This window comes from Zingiber officinale, chromosome 6B (genome assembly GCF_018446385.1).
Source record: "Zingiber officinale cultivar Zhangliang chromosome 6B, Zo_v1.1, whole genome shotgun sequence".
NCBI classification, from domain to species: domain Eukaryota; kingdom Viridiplantae; phylum Streptophyta; class Magnoliopsida; order Zingiberales; family Zingiberaceae; genus Zingiber; species Zingiber officinale.
In genome coordinates, this window is record NC_055996.1 from 98462534 (window position 1) to 98475057 (window position 12524).

General features: G+C 35.1%; 2 protein-coding genes across 3 annotated transcripts; both read left to right on the forward strand.

Annotated features, from left to right (window-relative positions):
- Positions 1-45: 45 nt before the first annotated feature.
- LOC121988394 (probable calcium-binding protein CML7) lies at positions 46-5041 on the forward strand. 2 transcript variants are annotated; one of them, XM_042541780.1, is made up of 2 exons: positions 46-590; positions 4777-5041. In XM_042541780.1, exon 1 carries the CDS (start codon positions 117-119, stop codon positions 558-560), a length of 444 nt encoding a protein of 147 aa, XP_042397714.1. In that variant the 5' UTR covers positions 46-116; the 3' UTR covers positions 561-590; positions 4777-5041. The 2 variants fall into 2 exon arrangements, with proteins under 2 accessions (XP_042397714.1, XP_042397715.1); XM_042541781.1 differs by having other exon boundaries at positions 4791-5041.
- Positions 5042-6213: 1172 nt separating this feature from the next.
- Positions 6214-8847, forward strand: LOC121988395 (chitinase-like protein 1). The gene is made up of 3 exons (XM_042541782.1): positions 6214-6730; positions 7919-8072; positions 8190-8847. Exons 1-3 carry the CDS (start codon positions 6367-6369, stop codon positions 8593-8595), a joined length of 924 nt encoding a protein of 307 aa, XP_042397716.1. The 5' UTR covers positions 6214-6366; the 3' UTR covers positions 8596-8847.
- Positions 8848-12524: the final 3677 nt, after the last annotated feature.

Sequence of the window (12524 nt, forward strand, 5' to 3'; positions counted from 1 at the left end):
CCATTTTTAAACTCAGCAAGCATTTAAAATTATAAAAAAATAAATAAATAGTGAAGAGGGCAGCGAAACGCGGTGGAAAGGGTGAAGGAAGAAGAAGCCCAGCAGCAGAAGCAGCGATGGGGAAGGAGCCGACGGATGAGCAGGTGGCGTCGATGAAGGAGGCCTTCAACCTGTTCGACACCGACGGCGACGGCCGGATCGCCGCGTCGGAGCTTGGCATCCTGATGCGCTCCCTTGGCGGCAACCCGACCCAGGCCCAGCTCAAGGAGATCGCCGCCACCGAGGGCCTTACCGACCCCTTCGACTTCCCCCGATTTCTCGATCTCATGCGCAAGTACCTCCGCCCCGAGCCCTTCGACCGCCAGCTCCGCGATGCCTTTCGCGTCCTCGACAAGGATTCCACCGGCAAAGTCTCCGTTGCTGACCTACGCCACGTACTCACCAGCATCGGCGAGAAACTTGAGCCCGCTGAGTTTGATGAGTGGATCCGCGAGGTGGAGGTCGGCCCCGACGGTACTATTCAATACGAAGACTTCATTGTTCGCATGGTCGCCAAGTGATCCTTTCCTTTCCAGCGGCGTCTGAGCCAGGTACGTCCAGATCTTCGTTTGCGGATTCTATTCTTTTCATTTAGTTATGCGATCTGTTCGTTTGCTTGGGATCTGATCATAATTGGACCTGTTTGGCTAGAGATCCGTAATTATAGCCCGCCCAAATTCTCAATTATGTTTATGACTAGGATCTCCAATTTTTTTGTGATTGCTGTCTGATCTGAATGCGTTTCGTAAAGTCTACCGAGTGTCTGATGAAAGATAAATTTCGAATCAACTTTTTTTTTTTTCCTTAGTGTCGTGATTTTTCAAAAAGATGGTTGTTTCTATACTTCTTCACGGAGGTGTCTTCATATTCTTAGGAAGTCTAGAATTTTTTAGAAGAAAACAAATCTTTCCATACCAGCAAATCTTAACATACCAACATAGTTTGATGAATTTGTGCTTCATATATGAAATGATTTAGTGATAAATTCCTTCTTTTACAAACTATATTCTCCCAGAGATAGGACTAAATTATTAATTTGCTTTAGTTGATCAACGGGTCTCAAAATTTGTAGTTGTTTTGTTACTAGTTGATTAAGTCATTCTGGAGCCAAATAATTAAGATATAACTAGTTTGATTCTATTTCAGTAGTTCTAACAAGTTATAATCTAATGATACATTTACTTTATTACCCATAAAAAGCATATATCTATCCTCCATCTAAACACAAAGATAAAATTTAGCTTAATGGGGAAGACCCTTATCAGATATAAAGAGGGACTTATGACTATTGGTTTATCTAATCTCATTTTTCTCCCCTACCTTCCACCTCTTGTTATCCGGCTGTAGTTCAGTTAGTATGAGTGTCAAAGATCTAGGAGTAAGAAAAAAAAAGGAATGACATCATAGTTGACTGCATATATGATAACTCTTTTTCACTCTTTTTTTCTTATATTTCATCTTGAATCTTGCACTCTAGTGGAGATGGTAAATGATCATTATATCACTGCTCAAATTTTATTTATATCCTCTGTCATGAGTCATGGCATTAGAAGACTTGGGAATCTTCTAGTGCTTCATGGTCACTATAATAGTGACAAAATTCTGAATAATTTAAATACATATAGTGTTGGCAATAGTTTCAGATATGCTAGTTACCTAGAAACTCAATATTGTTGGCAAACCTGTCAAACAATATCGTTGCATGTTGATGTTAGTCGTCACTTCCACAAAATCTGTGCAAGAAATGTGCCAGGCATTATAACTCATAACATATTTAAGTAATTTGAGGTACTTTTCTCATCCAAGGATGTCCAGAAACCTAGTCTATGGTTATGCCATAGTAATACAAAGTTGTTTGGAGAAATTGCCAAGGATATTCTTATGCTACAGCCCAAGTGCTAAGTGGCTACTTGGAACCCTATCATTGATTTGGGATATCAAAATAGATAGAGGTCATGATTGTTGTGGAAGATAGCGTGTATTGTAGAAATATACACCACACGGGTAAGGCATGTTTGATGTCAGTTCTGGAACAAACAGCAAATTTATGAGATTTATAGAGCTTTATAGATGGAGTAGATGATCTAGCATAATACCACAAATGAATGCATTGAAGACTATATCCTGCCAAATACCAACAATCACAACAACAAAACACATGCCCAAACAATTTCTTTGGTAGATGTATTTTTTTCCCCAATATAATCATTTTATTGAGTATTTTCATGTAAAGAAAAGCAAGCCTATTACAAAAATGGAGTAAACAACAAGAGGCATATACCATTGTGTTACAAAAATATATTTGAAAACTGAGATAACTGTGTTGGAGCTTTCTATTCAGAAATCCCATAGTTCCAATGAAAGATTTCAATGGACATATATGAGTTAAAAAAATACATGAGGAATGCAAATTATCTTAATTGTTTATGAACAAAACAAAATTATCTCTAAGAATATAATTGAACAAGTGAATATACTTATTGTTAGATGATTAAAAATTTAAAAGGCCATCAGAATATACCAAGTAATAAATTATAAAAGACAATAAAACTCTTGTCCAGGTTTAATTGTTGATCCCTATTAGGTGGTTTAAGTTTGAGTGCTAGGTATTAATATTAAAGTTTGTGCTATTACTTGACTGTTCTCATTCTTTTGGTTCTTTGCAAAATAATTATCTTCTTTTCTGGATTGAGAAATTTGGGAAGGAATGAAGGGAATGGATTTGATTTCCATTATTTGTGAAGCCAATTATAGGGATGAATTATCTTTAAATTTTTCTTCACATTTTTTTGTGTTTGGCAATTTGGAGATATCCATTGCCCTTCAGTTCTTTTCTGATTCTTTTCTTTTGCTCCCCTTTCCTCTTCCCAGTTCCTATACAAACTTTCATAGAAGTCTGGTATGTTCTATAGTTAAACAATTTAAACGATTAGAGCTGGATGTGTGAAAGATAGTGAGATTAAATTAAAAATGTAGTAAACATAACTAAATGTGATCTAAGAGGTCCAAACCTTATTAGTGATATAGATACACAAACTTCAATGCAGTTAGCATTATTACATTAAATAGTTGGGACTAAAATTGTGGATGATAAAACTGTTAAATGCTTCCTCTGTCTTTCCATTTTATTTATCACACTGCTAAATATGGTAAATTATGTTGTTTTGAATACTTTTAACCTCAAGAAGGCTCACATATAAACAACATCAAGAAGAAAATGAAGCCATGAATCCTGAATATTGAGGGTGCTATATGGATTTTATCTTGTATTGAATTTTAAAGCTATATCAGTAGTGTTCAAAATTTTCAAATCACTTCTTATTACGTTAAACAAAACTAATCACATTTAAAAAAAATTACTGACCTACATATTTTTTTAATTTTGTTTTGGACAAGGATTCAATTGTTTGTACTTTGTATAGTGGGTTGTCATCGTATTTTGGGTTGTCCTTGTCATCATGATCATTGTTATATCACTCCCAACTACTTGTAATTGACCCTCAGTTGAACTCTTTATAGACTACTAATATACAAATATTTTAAATAATCTTTTATTACATTAAGACAAATTTTGATAGACTCCACTGTTTGTCTTTGAACATTCCAATGCCATAATATGAAAAAGACCACACTGACTGAAATATTAGTTTCATCAGTGAGTTGGCATGTGAATTTTTAGCTTTGGCTGGTGGATACTATTCATATTGGCCTTCCTTTGGATGGTAGGCTTTTAGACGAGTTTTCACAGTATTGGATTGCTACTAACTGAAGCCTATTTCTTAATCAAACAACTCTCTCTCTCTCTCTCTCTCTCCATAACACATTAAGACATTTTAAAATCATTTAAACAGCAAACTTCAGGTGCCAAACATAAATTTATGTTTGTTGTTTTCTTCATATTACTATGACAAGTTAATGGACACACCATCACAACAATAACTATAACAACCAAGCCTTTACCAGTAAGTACCAAAATTCCACACAAGAGTTATGTGATACATTTGAATACCTGCATCCTGCTGATATAACATGGTTCAGTTTGAGTTCAAATGCCAACTATATTTGTTCAGAATTTCTTATCAGTCAATTCATTTTAGGAAGGAGGTAGGTAGATTCATGGACAGAGATATGTTCAAAGATGACTTTAGATTCTATAAGAGTTGAATATCTTGAGTGGAAGGAGTAAGGGAAGAAGAAGATCAAAGAAAACCTTAATGCAATAAAAAAACATTTAATTAATTTGAAAACTACCATTACATAGTATTCAATGGAGGGACATGATTAATGTAGTCGATGCCAAATAGTTGGAACAAGCACAATTTGACAATGATTATTTTTTATCGAATCTACACAACTCCACAGAATTTTGTATGCTCGTGAAACAATGCTAGTCTAACCTTGTTGCTAGTCTTTTATGTTCTCTATTTCCCTTCAGTTTTTTTTTTCTGTCTCTACTTTATGTTTGCTATTAGCCGACCTCACCTAGTGGGAAAAGGTTGTTGTTGTACTTTATGTTTGCTATTGTGGTGTCTAATGTAGTTTTTTTTCGATTTATATTAATCTGTCAATGTTAAACAACAAAAAGACGTTAGTGATTCCATAATCACATTCTTAAACCGTATAAATAGAAATATAGTTTTGTTCCATCACATTCATTACTTCTATTCATGCATCCTTGATGTTGCTCTAAACACATGAAGTTTTCCCTCAATTTTTTTGTTTACAACTAACTCGCAGATTTTCTTTCCAAGCACGAAATTGCATGGAGGACTGGCCATGACTGATGGTTGTATCGAGTGACTCGTTATATTTTCTTCACCAGTATTACGTCGGACTTGGTTGTTTAACATTATTAGTTTGATTAACATCTTGTTTTGTTGAATGGCCGATGCATTGAACCTGTGTTTGAATGGTTACCATAAAACTCAACCGTGTTGCATTTTCAAATTCTGTTTTGTTTGTAATGAATCTTGCACTTTGAAAGTATCAGAGTTGGATACAATTGTCGCATCGTCTTTTCTGCATAACTTTTACAAGTGTTACCAAATCCTGTACCCCGCCAAAGTGGCAATTTGATCACTCACAGAGGGACCTGACTGCCATTCTCTTTCTTAGTATGTAAAATTAACGGTACTAATTGACCAAAAAGTGCATTTAAATTTGTAAAAAATTTTAAAAGAGCATCAACTAGATTTTTTTTTTTAAATATTTTTGTTTCTCATTTTATCCCACTCACTTTCGTGTTATATTTAAAGAATAGTATCACATATATTTTAAATATTTTAAATATTAACACCAAGGTGTTGTTTTTTGAAATTCAGTGTTGGTATTGTTTTTTGAATGCAATCAGAAAGAGAACAGGAGTAAAACGGAAAATAAGTATGCTTTTTAGAATTGAAAGTTAGATGTGTTTTTTTGAAAATTTTACAATTGTAAGTGCGTTGGCTATAAAATTAAATTCCTACTGTAGATTGGGTCACTCGCAACTGAATTAGATTTTAACTATTTTGTTTACCAGTGTTGATCGAATTCTTAGTGAAATGGACAAAATTAATAAACTTTGATACCGAAATAAACCTTTCTCCCGGCAGAAACATAAACAGAAACATATTATTTAATTTAAGCCTCGTGTTCGCTCAAGTAATCTGTTTTTGATAGGAATTTTTTATAAAAAAAAACAATAAAAATACGCTACCAGCTCTACGAACTGACACTCAATTAGGACAGCTAGAATATGGTGTCAACCGTCCCCACTTCACGCCGTTTCACTTGTCCTCCAGACCACCACAACCACCATTACAACCCCAAATGCAAATGTGCTAGCTCTCATTTTTCACGGATTTGGTGGGAGATACTGATTGCTCGCTTACTTCAGAGAACGAGTTGCCACCAACCGTTTCCCCCTCAAACGACAATTCCCCTCACCAACCGAACCAGTCATTCATGCAGTAAGCTATCGACATGGTTCGGTCTAATGCGACTCCTTCCTAAAGCGATGATTCATGGAACCTCTAGCAGTCTCAGGGAACCAGTCAGTCGGGTCTACTCAGGTCGAACCGGCCGATTCCGTCCGGTCTAAACCGACTTGGAGCCACCGACAGTCTTGTGGTGGTCCCCCACGGGAGGGACATCGCACCGACTCGTTTTTGATTTACGGAGTGAAAGACATTCTTCTAATAGCGTGATTCTTCGGATTACAGCGCTTGCGAGAGCTGTGGGTGGGAGAGAAAGAGTGGTTCCCAAGTCTCTCTCCTTCCTCTTCACCCCCTTCATATTTGTTCCTTTCAGACGCCAGATCTCCCGGACCATCTCCTCGATCGCTCTTTGATGCGTGCGATGTTGCTCACGATGAGGCTGCTGCTGGCGGTGGCGGTGGTGGCGGCGGTGGCGGGTGGCTGGGCGGAGGCCGGCAAGCCGAAGCTGAAGACGTGCGACAAGGGGTGGGAGTGCAGCGGCAGCATCTACTGCTGCAACGAGACCATCACCGACTACTTCCAGGTGTACCAGTTCGAGAACCTCTTCAGCAAGCGCAACGCGCCGGTCTCACATGCCGTCGGCTTCTGGGACTACCAGTCCTTCATCGCCGCCGCCGCCCTCTTTGAGCCCCTCGGGTTCGGGACCACCGGCGATAAGCTTACCAAGATGAGGGAGGTCGCCGCCTTCCTCGGCCATGTCGGCAGCAAAACCTCCTGTGAGCCCCTTGCATCTTATTCCCCTTTTCCTTTCTACTACATATTTTGAATGGTTTATTTAGCTTTGTTCATGTGTATACGTCCGATCTCGACCTGGAGTCTCCATTAATCTGTTCATTTTAAATAGTCTGTCCGGATAAAAGTTTTTGCCCTTACAAAATCGATTAGTTTGAATCTAACAAACAATTAACCTAACCTAATAATCTGCTGCCTTGTTCCATTTACTTATAGTGCTTGATCTGATAAATGGCAATTAGTTGCCTTAGGTTTTATCAATCCCCTCAGTTAGTAGAAATTTGGAGTTTGAATACATTGATATTTAGTTACTCTGTACATAAGTTCTGTGCCTTGCTTTAACACAACTTTATACATAGATTTTCCTGAATCCTCACAAGTGCAATTGATTTATGTATTCATTTGTGTAAAAGACAAGAAGACAATGATGTTGGTTTGGTTCACTCACCTATTTGATCAATAATTGAATTTGACATGCAAAACTAAAAACAAACACATACAATTCAATTAAAACTCATTATCTGAGTTCATAATATATTATACATATTGACCAAAAGAGGCAATCTTATATTACATGCTTGTACTTAAGTCTTGTCAATGAAGCCAGTAAACCATTTCCTTGCAGAATCATAAAACATAATTCATCACTGTATTCTTTGTCGTAAATCATAATTTATCTTCATTAAACTATATCAGTTCCAATTTTTTGCATTAAGCTAATGATGAATCATAGTTGAATGGGTATGACTTCTTCTCAAGCATAGTGGGTATTACTTGATACATATTGATGCTCTGACCTAGTAGTTTGTGCAAACATATTACTTAAGTAAAATTCCCTGTTAATCCCTCATCCTCTGTAAATAAAAAAAAAAAAAAGGAAAGAAAAAATTTGACCAAGTGCTTCCATAATGAATCTGATTTTGCCTCATATTGGAGCATAAGGTGATATTGCTTACCCAAGCGGCCCAGTATCGCGGTCCTACGGCAAGATAAATCACAGAGGGTATTTTTGCCCTAGCGTAATGGACCTTTGCATGGGGAATGGGATTTTGCCTCATATTGAACTAGGATGATGAATGAAGAATAGTTGAATGAATTATCCATGTATATTAACTGTTCTATTCATATTAAATTATATATTAACTATTTAACGGATTAATCATCTACTCCAGGTGGGTATGGTGTTGCCACTGGTGGCCCACTTGCATGGGGATTATGTTATAATCATGAAATGAGCCCAAGCCAAGATTATTGCGAGAAAGACTACCTCTATCCTTGCATTGAAGGTGTTGAATATTATGGGCGTGGGGCTCTACCTGTGTACTGGTATGCTCAGTATGAATTAGGTGCAATGATGCAACATACATATTAAAATTATAGTTTGGATTTTGGTAAAATGACTGTTGATGTATTCTGTGATTGACTTTTTCGAGTTCATTTCAGGAACTACAACTATGGTCTAGTTGGTGATGGCATAAAGGTCGACCTTTTGAACCATCCAGAGTTCCTCGAGCAGAATGCTACTATAGCTTTCCAAGCAGCCATGTGGAGGTGGATGACACCGATGAAGAAGAAGCAGCCTTCGGCGCATGATGTTTTTGTCGGGAACTGGAAGCCCACAACGAACGATACCTTGTCCAAAAGGTTGCCGGGATTCGGACTCACCATGAACATTTTGTACGGAGATAGTATTTGTGGCCAAGGCTTCATTGATTCCATGAACAACATCATATCACACTACCAGTATTACTTGGACCTGATGGGAGTAGGGCGTGGAAGCTCGGGCGACAACGTGGATTGTGCAGAACAAGTGCCTTTCAACCCATCTTACAAAGCTGCTACAACCTAAATTATCAAGCCGTTCGATATTTGTTGAGTGCTCAGCATGAAGTCTCTCAATAAACTATGTGTCAAGTAAGTTGTGTAGTAAAAGTTTCTGTTTTGAGATGTGAAGTAAAGGTATCATGTCAATTGGCTTTGCTACTGTTCATTAATGATTTAGGGATGTATCTCATGTGGTTTGTCCAGTGGTAAAACACCCTTATGAATGCTATATATTCTTTATTCCGATATGAAAATTATTATCTTTGAATTATGTTTATAGAGATGGTTACCTTGGTTTTTTACAATATGAATGCAGTAAGTTTTAGAGATGGTCACTCTTGTGTTCTCATACTTCAGCATCTCAATGCACCGATGCCTCCTTATGGACTGTGATGATCGTATGCTTTGCTCCAAAGGGATTGTGTTTGCGACATTAGACAAGAAAACAAGATCTGAATGAGGAATAATAAGTAAAAGGTGTGAGTGGGTTTCGATAAAGGCTAGGATAGCCGCTGCTGGCGAAGGATTACACCTGCAGTTACATCCGAGATGAGGCATTAGTCTCCCACGTTGCACGTCGATATCCTTACGCTTAGGGTATATGTAGTCGTAAATCTCTTAAAGAAGTTTATATTCTGTCATATCATCGTCACATCAAAATTTAAAAATTTTATTTCTTTCACTCTCTATTATCATAAAACTTCTTTCTTTTAAAAACTCCATTACTTTTAAAATTCCCTCTCTATCCTCTCTCCACGATTTTTTTTATAAACTTGATCCCAAGATTTTGATATAGGTTTATAAAAAAAATTATAAACTCCATCTATGTAGTGGGGGAAGAATTTATATTGAGAGATTTATAGTATAAATTATATGCTATAAATCTCTCATTGCTTTTATTATCTGATTATCATATAATTATATAATTAAGATTATGTAAAATAAAAAAATATAATATAATTTAATATTATTTGATCCAATCTAAATAATTTAACGAAAACATGTTTATTTAAAGATTTAATTTATAAATTAGTTTGATATTTTATTATATTATCTATCGTTACAAAATTATATTTTACGGTTTTTTTTTTTATTTTATTTTTTTTTCCTTTTTTATGCTTTTATTTTAAGGTTTTTTTTACGTATTTAATTTTTCTTTTTTTACGTTTTTCTTTTTTAAGGTTTTTTTATTTTTTTTTTACATTTTTTTAACGTTTTCCTTTTTTTTAAACATTTTTCTCTTTTTTTACGTTTTTCTTTTTTTCTTCTGTCTGTTTTTTTACGTTTTTTTCCTTTTTTTTAAAAAACGTTTTCCTTTCTTTTAACTTTACGTTTTTTTTATTTTTTCCCCTTTTTTCAAAAATATAACTTTATTTTTTAAATAAAATATCATATATTTTTATTTTTGTTTAATTTTTATAATTTAAAATAAAATTTTCGTTAGTAAAAAATTTTAAGGGTATTTTTGATTGAAAATTTTCGTTAACCCTGGAATTAAAAAAAAAACTTCACTTTTTAAAGATTTTTTGATTTCGGATTGTATGTCCCTTTTGCAAACGCGTTAGCATAGATCATTACTCGAAAATTATCGATTACCTAAATTAAATAATATCTTTGTTGATAACCTTAGATGGATAACCAAAATTATTAAGAATAACCTCAATCAAATACACTCTTAGAACATCTTTAATAGTTAAACATCTACCCTTTTTTTTTATAGTTTTCAATATGCACATCAAAAGTGTACTATTCTTTCTATAATAAAAAATTCAGTTCAGTTAGTCTGATTTGTGTTGATTACTTTTATTGAGTAGTTAAATTTAGTTGAGTTATTAGTGAAGCCTAGGTTTTTTCTCTTAATTGCTTTAGGGGTAAGTTTCTTTCTTGTTAAGTCATTTGGATTTAATCTAGGATTTAAATTATGCTCTAGAACAGATTTAGTCCATTCTCATTCCTTTCATTAGCTTGCATTTCAACCTTTTAATCTAGGATTTAAAGTAAAAACATAGCAACCCCACTTTCAAATAGGAAATTATAAAAAAAGAATTTTTAATCTAAGATAAATATTCTTCTATTAGTTTTCTCGAGAGAGTTGACTTGGCCCATATACTACATCATTTCTAGAGTAAAGTTGAGGATTTTAAAATACTTAATTAATTTAGAGTTCACACTTAATTTTAGATTCATCCCTGAATAAAATTATGATCGATATTGGTCGGTGGTCAAGATGCTATGGTGGTGAGGATGGATAAGAAAATTAGTTAAATTTGATTGACCGATGAATTTAAAATCCATTTATCCAAATGTTTTTTTTTGTTTTGTTTTTTTTAAAAGTAAACTGAGAAAAGTGTGTCTATTCACGTATAATCTCTCCTTTTTATCATTCGCACTCCAAAGTAAACAGGGCAATGCGAAATATATTGATTTCATCATAAATTAAAAGGACATCTTTTGTCATCGTTTTATTAAAAATGGCATCTTGTTAAAAAAATATATATTAAAACAACACTCTAATATACCTTTGTTCGAGCATTCATAACTTTTAACCTATAAAGTAAAATTGATCAAACTTAATCAAAATTATTATACAAAATAAATTATACATAAAGCACATATGAACCAAGTTAGCATTGATCAAATTTAATCAAAATTATTTAAATCTCTTCAAAATTTGATCAATATTAGTGTAGCAGTTATTATGCATGGCTACTTTACTAATTTTAAAGTAATTTCAATCCAGTTCAAAGAATTTTATTTGAGTTTAAAGTAAGGACATACTCAAAAAGTTAGCATACGGATTAGTCTTAGTCATTCAGAGATTATGTTTGTACTTCCTTTCTTATTCGATCATAATGTTAACCAATAATATATTGGGTCGAGTACTCATCAACTCGGATATTTCGGGAAGATTCATCAAATTGACCATGGAACTTAGTGAATATGACATATAATATCAACCCCAAACGACCATCAAAGTTCAAGCCTTAGACGATTTCGTGACTGGGATACAAAACCTGAAAACAGAAGGGACCTAGAAAATATACGTAGACAGGTCGTCTATTCGGCAAGGTAGTGGGGTCAAAATTCTCATGATATCACCTCGAAAAGATAGACCGCAGCTATCCGTTCAATTAGATTATCGAGCTACTAATAATGAAATGGAGTATGAGATATTGATAATTGGTTTGCAAGCCGCAAGACAGGTGAGAACTACCTAGATCCTAATTTATTCAGATTCTCAATTAGTAGCTCAACAGTTGTCGGACAATTTTGAGATTAATAATAAATGACTAAGGTTGTATACAGAGGTATTCGAGAAGTTGAAGGAGGGGTTTCAAGAGGTGGCCTCACAGAAAATCCCTCGAGTGGAAAATTAGAAGGGAGACGAGTTAGCCAAATTGGCTGGCTCCTTAGTCCCTTGGACCTTAGATAATCCTATGGAGTAAACATTGTTGATAACTCATATCAAAAGATAAGTCGAGTTAGAATTACAAAGCAACTAGAGAGCACCATTAATTTCGTTCATTTAGCCGGGAATTTTACCCTCTGATCGGGAGTAAACGCATATGATCAAAAAGCACATTAATTGGAGACTACTTGTACAAGAGGGCTTTCTCTCACCATTTGCTCCGGTGCATCAAGTCGGATGATGTGCAGTATATTTTACAAGAAGTTCATCATGGCTCTTATGGAATCCACTCAGGCTATTGATCGCTTGCTCAAAAAATTTTACTAGCCGGGTATTTTTGGCCAACTCTGCAAGTCGACTCAGCTCAGCTAGTAGCTACTTGTTTATCATGTCAAAAGCACTAGAACATCCCATACCACCCTCACAAAGTTGTTGAAGACTTCAATCGTTTCATGTCTGTTCGACTAATGGAAAATGGATATTGTAGGACCCTTCTTGATGACACCTAATTAGAAAAGATTCTTTTAGTGACTGTCGATTACTTC